Genomic DNA, 15255 nt, shown 5'->3' on the forward strand with positions numbered 1-15255 from the left:
GTACCCGGTGCAGTGTGTAAACATCGCCACTGGGGAGACAAAGGCGGCCGTGCGTGGTGCTGGCCACCCACCCTCTCGTGTGCCGTTCTCGCCTTCATATTTGCTCGCTAAAAGCACTTGCCCCAATAATCTGGTGAGGCTATAGGGGTATCTTTGTCTTCCCAACAGTCGGGTAAAGGCTTTACGGGAGATCTTTGTCTGTGTGGTTAGACGTGGGGAGCGGTGCCCCGGTGATTAGCGCGCTGCGCTACGAATGCGCGTAGTTCAGTTGAATTCCCAGCCATGAAAAACGACAGTGGTATCAGAACGTGTCCTGGGCATCCCCTAGGTAGACTCAGCCTTAAACGAGTACCCTGGTGCAGTGTGTGAACATCGTCACGCAGGATGACAATAGGGTTGTTCAGAGTGGTCCCAACCACATCCCCGCTACGTGCGCTGCGCAACGACCACAATGTGTGCTCGCTAACAGCACTTGCCCCGACGGCTTGGTCAAGGCTACACGGGGGATGTTTTGTCTTTGTGTGCTCGCTAACAGCACTTGCCCCTAGGGCTTGGTCAAGGCTACACTGGGGATTTTTGTCTTTGTCTTTGTGTGCTCACTAACAGCACTTGCCCCTACGGCTGGGTCAAGGCTACACGGGGGATTTTTGTCTTTGTGTGCTCACTAACAGCACTTGCCCCTACGGCTGGGTCAAGGCTACACGGGGGATTTTTGTCTTTGTGTGCTCACTAACAGCACTTGCCCCCAACAGCCTGGACATCTGTACGGGGGAGGGGGGGGGGATTTCAGAATGTTTCTGTATTCATACCGGAGGAATCCGATGATCTATAAAGCTCTTTTTTCACAGATGTCCAGTCGAGGGAGCATGCATCGTGGTGCGTGTGAGGGAGAGAGAATGGAGGATGAAGGCAATTTATTTCACCGCAGATTGTTTTGCTGACACATTACATTGCCAGACGTGCGCGCATCACGTGCGTGGTTGTGGGTCTGTCTCCCCTTTAGGTTGACTCGGTGCATCGTGTTAGGGGCCGTCCATAAATGACGTCACGCACCTGGGGGGGTGGGTCAGACATTTGTGACGATGTGTGACGAGGGGGGGGGGCTTGAGAAATGTGACGTCACGTAAAAATGCGCAACTTTAAATAAATATAGACAACACGTTCTACTTAATGAAATAGACGTTTTAATAAATGCTTTCTCCTACAACATCAGAGTGCAGCGCCACATTAAATACGCACTACAATGACAATAGTTTAAAGCGATTTGAAGCATGTTTTTTTAATATAAATATGTTTTTTTGGGGGGAGGGGGGGCAGAGCTTTGTGACGTCATATTTGAGGAGGGGGTCTGACTTTATGTGACGCCGCGTGACGAGGGGGGGGGGTCAAAAATCGTCCAAAATCACGTGACGTCATTTATGGACGGCCCCTTCGTTCCAGTTGTTTTGGAGGGAATCAAGGCAGAGTGAGGTGGCGACACCCCCCCACCCTCAGCGCCGTGTCACTCATTGCCGCCGATCACCACGATCCGTGCCGTCACCATGTGTCGGGCTACACGGGGGGGGGGGGTGTTTTTATTTGAGTCCGCATGTTGGAGCTTTGACACGGCAGCAAATGCAACTGCGCTGTGAACGCGGCGGTCGAAGGTGGCACACAATTGGAAGAAAAAAACACAAACGGGCAGTATCCCTTCTTTATAACCGTTCTTTGATGCGCTATGAATGAAGGGCCGTTGGCCGAAACGTCGCCGATTATAGAAATATTTATTTGAAGGCCACAGGGTTATTTACAAATGCGTTGTGTTGAGTTTCTCATTGTTTTACGATCGCTCGGCCTATCAATCACGAGTCGCGTGTGTATGCGTGTATGTGTGCATTTGCGTGTGCGTGCGTGCATGTGTGTGCGCGTGTGTGCGTGTGTGCGCGTGTGTGTGTGCATGTGTGTGTGTGCGTGTGTGCGCGTGTGTGTGTTTGCGTGCGTGTGTGCGTGCGTGTATCTGCGTGCGTGTGCGTGCGTGCGTGTGTGCATGTGTGTGTGCGTGTGTGTGTGTGCGCGTGTGCGTGTGTGCGTGCGTGCGTGTGTGTGCGTGTGTGTGCGTGCGTGTGTGTTTGCGTGCGTGTGTGCGTGTGCGTGCGTGTGTGCACGTGTGTGTGCGCGTGTGTGCGTGTGTGTGCGCGTGTGTGTGCGCGCGTGTGCGTTTGTGCGTGCGTGTGCGCGTGTGTGTGTGCGTGTGTGCGCGTGTGCGTGTGCGCGCGTGTGTGTGAGAGAGAGAGCTGGCAACACCGCCACTAGTGGCTCTGGGGTTTTCGGCTCCACCGAATGACAAAGGCAAGCAGAGTGTCCAGTCGGCTGACAACAGCTTGGTTTGCGAAACATCGCCTTGAACTATCACCATTCGCCCCTCCCGCCAGCTCGTTAGCGACAATGGGGCCAAATTAATTTCTGCCCCGGGTTAAATTTCTTGAGCTGGCGTGAAATCAAGCGCGCGAAATAAATCCGTGCAAAAGTTTTCGCCAGGTTCAGGTTTTGCGCGAAAGCCACAGGCTAAGTGTGGGGGAACGACAACAAACGCAAAGCTAAAAAAGCAGTTCTAAAGAAATGAGTTTCATATCTAAGTTTAATCGTGCATAGCTCCAAGTGGCTCCCAAATATTGGAGGCAAGAGCGTTCCAGACGGCCACAGAAGCGCATCTAAAAGCGCACGATGCAGTGGCTGTCTTTGTTCAATGGCTCGCCAAAATCCGCTGTGAGGATGACCGGCACATTTGTTTGCGTGCCAACTTTATTAATTGGCTGCGTCGAGTGGAGGAGGGTTTACAACACATTTTACGTACGCGGTCTGATCCAAAATAAATATATATTATGAATAATAACAACAACGTGTATTTAAAATATGTGTATTGTATACACTCTATCGGTTTTTACCGCACTAAAATGTAATGCGTAGTAGTGATTTGAACGGTGTATATTAACCACAACGTTCACGCCCAACTCTGACATTCATATGGGATTTCATGTTTTTCCATCCGGCCCTTGCCAAAGCAAAACACGCAGACGCAGCTGGTCGCTCAAGGGAAATGCAACATTTGACACACTCAATGCGAAGGTCTCCGCTGGGAATTTATAATGCGTTGTTGTTGTGCGTACAGGGTAATAATCCATGTTTAAGGTACCCCCACGGAAGACACGTTTTAATTCCAAGCCTTTAGCGGCAAACGTCTTCTGGTGACGACGCCCGCAGGAGAAATGCTCAACACGAATCGCAAACCACAACACCGCACTTGGACAACAGAGAAAACCAAAGCAATGAAGTCCACGTGAATGTTTTGTACGGTTCAAGCCAAATGGGTTGTGAGCAGCAGAGGGCAGTACAGGTTTCCCTTGCCCTATGCCGGTTCGGTTTGTGCGATTTCGCGTACATGCGGCTCACCAATTTATCCGCAATATTCATTCTACGCACCATTGGAACTTCCTTTGCCAGTAGAAAAATATGATAATTGTTTTTTTACCCTTTTATCCGCAATAAAAATGCTTACCCCGAGCTCTCATACTCTGATGGTGCATTGTCTTTGAGTTGTGCGCCTTTTGGCGTCATCTGGTCCAACACCATGTGAGACTAGGCTCTAAGAAAAGCTGTCTCGGGTGTGGACCAATCAACTTCAAGGACAGTGCATATCATTATCAGAGTTGTTTCTTTTTGTTTGCATTTTGACTGCTTGTGTTGTGGTTATTGCAAACATGATGCCTTGTATAAAGGTGTCAGTTTTTATACCAGTTGAAAGGGTAAAAACCTATCACTATAACAAGAAGACATTGATCTTCTCGATTTTCAAGGGCCGCACCGCAGCCCTTAAAGAGCCGCACGCGGCTCCGCAGCCTCAGGTTGCCCACCCCGTGCCCTCCTTGAGCTTCCTCTCGCGAAGGCCCTATCCACCAACAGTGGTGTGAGCGAGCAATTGCTGGATTGCGCCTACACCTTCTACCTCGTTCATAAAAAATTAACCCGTAAAAACAAAGTTTTTCACTATAAATCCTTTATATGCGTGGCGGCTAGAGTCCTCTCGTCCTCTGGCTGGAGATGGCTGCCACCTATGGGTCAGATGATTGCCTGCCACCATTAAGCAATTGGTAATTAAATATAAAAAATAATTCCTAAAAAGTGTAACATTTTGGAAAAAAAATTTCACGAAAATTAATTGTCACGCACAACGAGTCTGTGTGGAAAATATCAGCTCGATTGGATCACGGGAAGTGGGTTAAAAAACGACCGAAAGATTTGCACGGTCGTAAGTGCGCAAGCAAGCAAGTGAAGTTAATATAAGAGATTTAAAAATCGTGTTGCGTTGCAGGGTGCTCTTTAAATATCATGTCACCGTGATTGCTGTCCGTCATCGTCAGTCCACACGTGAGGCGTTAACATTTTGGCTTCATTGTCCTGAAAAGGGGTTTAGGGTTGCTTTGAGTATTCACGGTTGTCGTGAGTGAGTGGATTCCTAGAATTGTTGTGGACATACACCACACGCACACAGTATTTTTAAGCCGGTGCACACGTTGTACTGAAATAAAAGTTGGGCACCCACGTTGTTTGTAAAGGGCGGATGATACAATAATGTGATAAAAGCGGACATGTTTTAATTGACCCACTGGAGGCTACCACTATGTAGTCATTTGGCAAATGACAGGCATATGTTAAATGCAATTATAAGTACGTCAAAATAATTCTCCACCAGTTTTATAAGTTCAAGGACCGGGTTATGACATGCTAGGGCCCTAAGCTATGCGTAAGAGGCCCCATGGAGGAATGCCTCGAATTTTTTGTCATATCGAAGTAAAAATAACCGTTTTAGAGAGTCTGTTTTGCCTATCGCCTTTATCTTTCAACCGATTATGTCAAACTTGAAGCTTCGTATTGTTTGGTTTTCGTGTTTAGAGGCCCCTCATAATGTGAGGCCCTAAGCTGCAGCTTACTGAGCCGGTGCCTAAATCTGACCCTGTGTAAGTTGCATGCTCGAAGCCATTGCTTGTTTCAGAGAGAGTTGGCATCAGGCAACGTCTGTGGGGGGGTGCATGTCACTTTCATATTCCCCTTTGGCTTCCACTGCGGCTCGCTATTCTAACAGGACATGAAGCAACAAGAATTGACGTAGCCCCCTGTATTTACCTACACGGGTACAAGATAGGCCCTACAATTAGTGCTGGGACATTCAGAGACACGTTTAAATGTATGCTGATAAATGCACGCACATTGCAAAGTTACGCAAACGTGTGTTAGAAATGTCTTTTTAATGTTGTGAAACGTTATGAGATTATGTTACACTCCCTGATGTTTCACCGTGCAATTACATTTTTGAACGCATTTAAATCAGCTCTTGTATAACGTGCTGAGTCTACTTTATTCCCTTCAAGTATTCATATGAGAAAGAAAAGAAAGAAGCATGACAACAGCTTAATAAATAATAACGTCCTTTATTTATCCAGGAAAAGCATTCTTGATTATTTTAAGGAGAACTGCATTGAAATGTGGGTAGCTTTGCGTGGGAGGGAACCAGAGTACACGGATAAAGTCATGCACGAGAGGGCTAACACTCAAAGCTCCACGAATATAGATTCCATGCCCCATTGTGGTGTTGCTACCTATACTCGCTAGCCTGCAGCCCAAGCATATACGATTGTTGGGAATCGCCAAGGCAGTTTCCCATGATTACCAAGGGTACATTGAGGGTGATTTGGCCACAGGTAAAATATTTCCAAACGTTCTTGGGGAAATGCTAAGGTCTGAGCACAAATAGTTTTTTTTAAAAAAATTTGGGAAAAATTAAGCATTTTTTTTCAAATGTAGCTGACACACAAAATGTACAATGTAACACATACCTTTAAACATTATAAGCAACAATTGATTTTTTTGAAAGCAAGTTCTTTCATACCTTAAAATCATAACAATATTGTCCAATTCAACATCAATGCAATATTCAGTGCACACAAACGTGCAGGAGTTTCTATGGATATATGCAAGTTTTTTTTATCACTGGTTGAACAGATGCTTGACTGAGATTTTCTAAATGATTTTCGGCAGCGTTTATAAACAACCGAAATCGATATCGGTAAATAGAAGTGTGAACGATTCAAACTTGTAGAGCTATCATATTTTGTTCCGACCCTCTGGTATTTTCCCTACCATTTGCAACTATAATGTGTATAAAGGCAACGTTTATGATATATTTGCGTTTGTGTGTTGTGTCCTGTAAAATGCTATTGCAGTACTGTTTTTTTTTGTCTTTTACACGTGTTTAGTTGTTGTTTGGTGATGGATCATTCAACGTGGGCAGTGGCTTCACAGTTCTGCAAAACAAAAGGGACACACACAGTTTAGCTGACATCGGTTGCGTGTTGTTTGTTATATTCCAAGGCGTATTGGAAATAGTAAAGTATTTTAAGTAGCAATTCACAGCTCCTTTGTTAACCCGCTGCTGGAAAAAGGCCTCCCATTGCCATGCGGGTCATGTTTGGCCATATCTCACGATGTTGATCAATACGGGTTGGTGAAGGGTGAAAGCCCAGGTAAAGGTCAGATATCATTGCTGCCGATTTGTAAGAACTCGGGTCGCCGGGTTCATCGTGCAGTGCGCTTACCACTGCGCCAACGCCCCACCCTATACTGCAGTACGTATGCTGAACTTCTTTCGCACCGTACGTAGCCAACCGTGCTAATTGGAGGGGGAAGGACAACAAACTCAACACACAAAATCAGTGCTAAAGAAGTGAGTTTTCAAATTTAGAGCACAGTACTGACCTCAAACAAATCTTCCTCGATGAGCCTCATCTTGTCGGATCTCAGAAGCAAAGTCGACTTTTGAGCCGAGTTGCTACTTGTACGGATGATCACCGGTGCCTTAGCAGGTGTTCTTACAAGGCTTGGAGCTACACGAAATGGCTGCGAGGTGCCAGGGGAGATGGAAGCACGGCAATGGGTGTTGTCCGCGGTTACACAGGGTGTCAGAAAATGAATATACCGAAAAATAAAGTTACATCTTTCGCTATATTTCTTCCTGCCTCAGCTGTATTTTTTCACCTGAAGACGATTGCTTGTGTTGCGATCGAAACGTCGTGATTTTTTATTTTTTGTATTTTTCTATCTACGTGACTTTACCGAAAGACCCAAAGAGTATGAATTCCTGCAGTCACGAAAGCTTAAAGTCCCATATTTAAAGTTAAATCGTGTTATCGTTATTCGATTGGTACTTTATTTTTTAAGCGACACCCCATTTTCGGCTATAATGACAAGTCCGCCCCTTACAGCCGACTTAACACCATTATATTTGTTTTATCTCCGTGGTTTTTATTTTCAAGTAAAGCCTACACTAGCACATCAAGGGACCTTGCAGAAATTAAACATCGTGTTGTTGTTGATGCTGTGTCATCATCCATCCCTACGGCTGTGTTGGAAAGCGTTGTCTCCGAGTTTTAACGCCGAATTAGATTGATCATAGTGAACGATTGTCTATAATGAATGATGGACGACATGCAGAAGTGTATTAATCATTCAGGAATATCCAAGCAATACCATAACATAACTAAGTATATTACATATATTCTTATTACATTTTCGGCATCTCGAATAACAATACAACTATTTTTTTTAAAAATTGGTATATTCTTGTTCGGACACCTCGTACGTTTGTCCAATCGTTGGATTTTGTTCAATCACTGGATATTTTTCCTCCAATCAATTGAGTATGTCTATACCTCTGTGTGTTTCTTCCTTACATATCTGTAACCTTGTGGCACCATCGACACGAGCTCTATTGTGGGTTTCCCATCGGTGACGGCGTCTAAACACAATCACAATTCTCCACCACCGGAAAATCCCTCGGCACTGACCCTTAAACAAATCAATCGTCCTTTATTAGCCTGACCGCGTAAAAATCAGCGTGCCACAGCACCCACGTAATTTTTCGGAGTTCGCTACCTTTTCTCGCGTGCACATCGCGATGCGTGTCTCCGATGGGCGAGATTCGTGGACGGATCGCTACTTCGCGCGATGCTTGTTTTGCCCATTCTTCGTGCCGTTGCTGTCCCGGTAGTTTTAACGACGTTGACGCGTACACGAGTTACATAAAACCCGTGTATGTCACGAGGCACGCACCACGTTGCCATTTGAGAACGGGGCAGTGCATTTCCCTTATCAGAGACATTGCGCTGAGATCTGGAACAGATGCATTATGTGATTATGGACGTAGTCGTGCGTTCCAAAGCACGTTTACTTCCAAGCGCGATTTGACCGTGTATACAATGACAGCAGCAAGCGGCACACTTTTAATTAACCCCGCGTCCTGAGTGAGATGCCCGATCACGGCTAACATCATTGGCGTGCGGAATATATCTGAACCGGTCCTAAACCGTCTCCTCCTCCCCACCCTCAACCCCTTCACCAACCCGCATTGACCAGCGTGGTGAAGTATAGCCAAACAACCCCCCCCCCACCTCTCTCTCCAACATGACTACCGAGTTCGTTTTCGCGGTTGTGCTCTATAGCAGCAATCCGATCTGTCGTTCGGTGTGATCTCCGACCTTTCCCTCCACGTGCTCAGAATCTGAATATGCATTTGTACTGGAGGAATCCGATGAGCTATAAAGCTCTCCCCCCCCCCCACACACAGATGTCCAGCAAGAGCTTCAATCAGAAAACGCGCTGGGAGCTTCAATTAGAGAGCTGTGCCTCGTTATCGAACTTGCCACTGGCGGTGACCGTGGCAGGTTCACCTGGGGCTGATGTCGTGCACCTGACGATTGCTCAAGGGCTGGCCTTGTTGCAAGCAGCCTACCTTTTCCTGCCCAGGCGATGCGTCAGCTCCTTGAAGGCGGCCCTCGTGGCGGGACTCCCCATCAGGAACACCATCGGGGTGACGAGGGTGTTGACCATCCGCGTGGTGATGAAGGGGTTCGAGGCGTTGTTGGCGAACCTCAGGCACGCGCCGAACGCCTTACAGATGCTCGAGTGGACCATGTTGGGTGACCACAGGAGGATGAAGAGCCCCGAGGCGACGATCATGACGTTGGCCGAGCGGTCGTTGGACGACGGCGTCCTCCGCGCCTGCCGCCGAGTGACCACGTAGAGGCGGACGTTGAGGACGAGCATCACGGCGAGGATGAGGATGTTGAATATCATCGTGGTGTAGCCGTTGTACGTGAGACTCCCGCCGCCCGGGTTCATCGACATGCCCACGTTGGTCAAGATCGGGTAGAGCCACGCGACGGAGATGATGATCACCACCTTGAGGTTCGTCATCTTCTGCGCGTACCTGAACGGAGACTGCACCGCGTAGTAGCGATCGACCATCGCGGCCAGGAGGGTGAGCAGCGACGTACCGTGGAACATCGGGAAGAGAGTCTCGGCGTAGTACGCCAACCCTGGCCCTTCGTGCACGTTGTAGAGCCCGTTGTAGAACCAGCCCGCGCCGACGAGGAGATCGCTCAGGGCGATGCTGAACGTGTAGATGTAGTTGTTCTTTCGGAGGAGCGTGCGCGCCGACAGGAGGGTGACGATCAATGCGAGGTTGCTGGCCGTCATGAGGGTGGCCAGGCACACGTGAAACGCGACGAGGGCCACGTCGCCCGGAGTTCTTGCCAAGCTCGCGAGCGACTCCGGTGCCATCGCTCTTGTCCCTCCTTTGTGTGTGTGGGTTTGTCTCTTCCTCCTCTTCTTCTTCCTCCCCGATATATATAAAGGCGTCGTTTTCAACAGTGGTCGTCGTGACGGTGGTCACGCGAACCGTCGCTGAGAACCGCAGCAGCAGCAGGGATTAATTAGCGCGATGGGGACCACGCCTGTGGGTTTCGCTTAGGATCACCGCAGTACCGTTCCGACACCTATTTCAAAGGGGAATTGGCCGATATCACACCTCCATTCTTCCGGAAGATTTCAGCATGGGCGGTCGCTTGCGCGACGCTGCCTCCTTGGTTTGTTTTTTTTCTGCGTTGGACGCGAATCAACAGGAGCTCGCTCGTGTAGGTGCAAAGAAAATGACCGACGGTTGTCGTCAGCTCCCGCCACAAATTGAACTTCCAAGACTTTTATTTCGCACACGAACACAATTCACGCGGACAAGGGCACACGCCGTTGCCTACCGTGGTTGCCATACCCATGGTTATTTAAAAAAAAACTAACAACGCGTTTACGTTTCTCTCTCGAACTATGACGAACATTTACTGGGATGTCATAATGCACCCACCCACCCCTCAAGAGCGTGGAGAGAGTCTCCCAAACGAGCTGTACAGGACGAGGGCTGAAGGAGCGAGTTGTGTAAGTGAATATGATTCGTTATCTTCACCAGCCATGATCTATTCACTGCTATGTGTATACAACTGCGTAGATCAAAAGTTAGTTAACCGAGATAAACACGCCTCGTTATTGTCTCAATTCCGTAGACAGTACTAACTTTCAGACCAACCCGTTCTGTGTGCTGCATAGCTTTAATAAATTGAACACGTACTTTTTTGCGACTAACAATAGTGTCATTCATGACCGATTTTTTTTTTTGCACCCAATTGTTAAATGTTGTGGATTGCTCTCCGACACCACCACTGGTGCTGCTGTAGCGGCAATAAATTGGCACGTTTTGTTCATCACGTGACAACTATATGAACTGGCCCTGTCGGGTGGAGCAGGGGCTACAACACACATTGTGCTCACGAGATCCGGTCCAAAACCAATGATCAATCGTAGCTTTAACATTTCAGTTATGCACACATCCAGATTTAGGCATAACTGAAAATATTAAATCGCTCAAAACAAAATCTCAATTAAATGTAAATGTCGATTCAAAATCCGATGTGCAGTAGAACTGATTCTCGCTCATTGATTGCATTGTAAACCTTCGATATCCAAACAGAAACGTATATGTTGACACAATTTTTTCAGACACGCAACTCAATTCTCCTGGCTGTATGTCCCTTACCACATGGGTCATTTCTATCTTCAGTCCATCCAGGGACTGACGGCCAAGAGGGAGGGGGGGGATGACTAATTTATTGCAGAAATATGTTCCATCACCCTGTACAGGCATATAAAAAATGTCGGTTAAAAAGCCTAATTATTTAGAAAGTAAACTCATATATTTATTTGCTTACTTTATGTACTACCTATATCAGATATTGCATTGCCTATTCCCCACTAGCTTGATAATATAATAAATAGCAATAATAGTAATATATGCCAATTTGTCAATACACTGCTGGATGAAGGCCTCACCAGCGCCATTTCGGTTCCTCAACGCTGATGGAGAGGACTGGTGCACCGTTAGAGGCATCACTTTTCACCGATGTTAGCCATGGCCAGGATGAAAAACTCAGCCAATTTGTGTCAGTATATCCTGAAGCAGGCCAAATGGTCAAATAGTTCAGATACATCTTGAATGTCATTTCACAGTAGATGAAGACAAAACACCCATTGTTTTATTGTATTAACTTGCGTACATTGTTGTGCAAATGTGAGTAGTTGTGGTAGAACAATCAAGTTCTTGCCAATCTCGCAAGATTAATTTGTGAAATATGTACGACTTAGAATTTTCCTGACCCACTGATGTAAAAAAAAACATAGAAAGGAACAGCTAAACGGTTCAATTGAAGCATATGATGTGAGATTGCTCTGTTGCACGAGGTGTTTGTGGGGCTAAAGCTGGAGGTGTATTTGTATAAGAGAGTGCGGCGTAATTGGAGGCAATGGCTGTTGGGTATACATTGCCTCTTGACAAATGTACCTATACGTGACTTAACCGAAAGAACCAAAGAGTATAAATGTCGATTTAAAGCTTTCGTGACTGCAGGGATTCATCTTCTTGGTTCTTTCGGTAAAGTCACGTAGAATGGAAATAATAAAATAATAAAAATTAAACATAATAAAATACATTATTTTATTACTTTATTTTATTATGTTTTATTTTTATTATTTTAATATTTCCATTCTACGTGACTTTACCGAAAGAACCAAGAAAATGTAAGAGATGTTTCATGCTCTATGTTCCACCACTGCTACCATCGATCCACCGCCGTCCTTCCGCTCTCTTGCACCAACATTTGGATGAACAGATCTGGAATGAAGCACACAAATCGTTAAAACAATACCGTAGATCTTATTAAATGTATTGTCATCATGAATATGAAAAAAGCGTACAGTCCTAATAACAGTTTAACACGCAGGCTTTCGCGACCAATATCATCCATAAGAGGTTTTTTTTTGGGTTAGATCGCGTAAATATATAAATGTGTCGTTAAAACCCGCCACCACCCGACACAGCCAACTAGTAAGGGTTGTCACGCAAACAGAACGTGCCAATTCGTCACTGGTACAGCACACTGGTGTGTTGGAGAGCCAAGCCACAACATTTAGTTTGAACGACACGTTTATATATTTAACCCATAAAAACGCACTTATGGAGTACTAATAACAGTTTAAAACACGGTCACATTATACCTACACGATCTAACCCAGAATAAACTATGCATTCTAACAATGGTTGAGAAAGCCTACGTTTAGAGTTACAACCCTTTGTCAAGTCACTGCATGCTGGATGAAGACTTCCCTTTGCTGTGTCGGTCTTTGGGATTTGTGTGGCCATACTTCACCACTCTGGTCAGTGTGCTATGGTGAAAGGGGTGGCCCAGGATCATGGTGAGCTATTGTTCACCACTGAATGCAATCTGTGCCTGGGAAATCAAACTCTGGTCGCTGTTCCATCCCTATGCGATTATGACACTATTTTTTTTTTAATCAACAACAACTAAAATGGAACAAATGCACCACAAAACACACAGTGAAAAGATTTTGCCAACTGTAGTATGCATTTATGCATCTCCAAATAACTAAGAATGTCTGTACGCTATATTTTTGGGGAATGTAAAATGTTTGGTAATCAATTCTAACCTGTAATATATATAAAATATATATATATATATAATTTCAACTTATAGAGAGAGCTCGACTCAAAGGCATGAGGAACCACAGACACGCGGGAAGGCAGCAACGCGATGAGCCGGTGCCAGCAATTGCCCAAGCTCTGCAGTCCTCTATGAATGAAGGTGTTTTCAGCCAAAAAAAACCCACGTGTGCGAGGTGGAAACACTTTATCCCGCACAGAAGGACAATGTGCAGTCCACGTGTTTTGCTGTATTGCCTTCTCCTGGCAAGCCAGGGTACGGGCGCCTCCTTGACGTCCAAATAAAGGCAAAAAACGTGCAAAGCAACAACTCTCTCCGAAGGAACTCGCCGCGCCTTGACACCATTCCCCAAAACAAGGCTCTTCCTCCGCCAAATCCGCGCAAGCGTTACCTTTTGCAAAGCAAGCGGCGAGCGAGGTTCTTCGCGGAATCCCTCAGCAGAGGGCTTCCGACGAGGAAGATGATGGGGGAGCTGAGCGTGTTGAACATTCGGATCACGTTCACTGGATTGAGGTTGTTTCTACGCGGAGGGAAGCACAGGCCGAAGCCGCCGCACACGCTCGAGTTGATCAGGCTTGGCAGCCAGAAGGCGATGAAGACCGTGGACGCAACGATAATGAGCCTCGCCGAATTCTTCTTGGACTCCCCGTCGTTGGCAGGGTCGCGGTTGAGTTGCCTTTTGGTGATGAAATACAGCCGGAGGTTTACCACCGTCATGATGACCAGGAGACAGACGGTCACCACTATTGTCGTGTAACCTTGGTAATTGCGAGCGGCGTCCGCCTTCACGAAAGCCATGCCGAACGCTGTCAAAAAAGGCCACAGCCACATCCAAAGGACGACCATCAGCACCCGGGCGCGTGTCATTTTCTGCGAATAGCTGAACGGAGAGGACACGGCGTAGTACCTGTCCATCATCGACGAGAGCATGGTGAGCAGAGAGATGCCGTGAATCGTTGGGAAGACGTTCGTCACGCTGTAGATGGAGCCCACGTTGTCGCGCACGTCAAACACCCCGTTGTAGAACCAGCCGGCGCCCATGATGAAATCGCTGACGGTGAGACTGAACATGAAAATGTAGTTGTTGTGTTTGAGAAGTCCCTTTGAATTTAGGAGAGCGCCGATCAGAATTGCGTTCGAGATCACGATGGCGGCCGCCAAGCACACGTTGAACACGATGACGAAAACATCGAGGGGAGTTGCTGCTGCCAAGTTCTCCATGTGTCCTGAATGTCGTCCCTTCTTCGACGGCGAGCAAAGCTTTGTGAGGCCGAATGGCTTCGCGCAAAATCGTGAGCTCATGTGGGGGGGGGGGCACACTCGACACTTTAAATAAGGAGGCTTTATTATTCCTCTGTGGCCCATTAGCGTGACATTTTAAGTGACAGAGAAGGGAGGTGGAAGCCCCATACACCTACCTACATTGTCATGTCACGGCCACTAATTACTCATAACCGTGTGCACGCATATAATTCATGTGGGGTTGATTAAGCATGTATGCTGCTCCACTTGGCCTGTGCACATCACCTTCGTCTCATGATAATTTCACAAAACGATAGCACCGTGGATGATGTTATGATGCACCGTAATTTTTTGCAAAGGTGTATGCAGTTTGTGTGCGTACAATGTCCCTATACTCTTTGGTTCTTTCGGTAAAGTCACGTAGGTATAATTTTCGATTTAAAGCTTTCGTGACTGCAGGGATTCATCTTCTTGGTTCTTTCGGTAAAGTCACGTAGAAGGGAAATAATAAAATAATAAAAATAGAACATAATAAAATAAAATTCCCACGACGTTTCGGCCACAACAGACACCTCTGTCTGTCTTCACCTTGTGTTGTGGCCGAAACGTCGTGAGAAATTTATTTTATTATGTTTTATTTTTATTATTTCCCTTCTACGTGACTTCACCGAAAGAACCAAGAAGATCACGTAGGTATATTAATAGAGAACTACAATGTCTCTGTGTTCCATTTGAAGCGACTGTTACGTCGAGCTGGCGTGGAGCGGTGGCACAGTCATTTGTGCACTGCCCGATGAACCCCCGGCAACCTGAGTTTGAATCCCAGTCACGGTTCCCATCTGAACTTGTCCTGGACCTAACCCTTGATCAATGTAGTCTTAAATGTGGTGGTTTGGTAATGCTATGTATGGTTTAACAAGCCACATGACCAAACATGGTGTGATGAGGCCTTCATCCAGCGATGGATTCACAAAGGGTGGAAGGATTTCGATAAAGCACACACAGTACTGCAGTTGGCATGGGTCACACGTATAGATATGGTTACATAAAGCATTATGCTTAAATTATTGTTTAAAAATGT

At 46.5% G+C, this 15255-nt stretch overlaps 1 protein-coding gene across 1 annotated transcript; it reads right to left on the reverse strand.

Annotated features, from left to right (window-relative positions):
• Positions 1–13319: 13319 nt before the first annotated feature.
• Positions 13320–14153, reverse strand: LOC144932954 (trace amine-associated receptor 1-like). The gene has a single exon (XM_078857354.1). The coding sequence runs from the start codon at positions 14151–14153 to the stop codon at positions 13320–13322; it is 834 nt and encodes a 277-aa protein (XP_078713480.1).
• Between the last annotated feature and the right edge of the window lie 1102 nt (positions 14154–15255).

This window comes from Lampetra fluviatilis, chromosome 6 (genome assembly GCF_964198595.1).
Source record: "Lampetra fluviatilis chromosome 6, kcLamFluv1.1, whole genome shotgun sequence".
In the NCBI taxonomy this organism is placed as follows: Eukaryota; Metazoa; Chordata; class Hyperoartia; order Petromyzontiformes; family Petromyzontidae; genus Lampetra; species Lampetra fluviatilis.

What these genes read in the sequence shown, in the direction of transcription:
- LOC144932954 (XM_078857354.1), bottom strand. Translation starts at nt 14,153, where the DNA reads ATGGAGAACTTGGCAGCAGCAACTCCCCTCGATGTTTTCGTCATCGTG.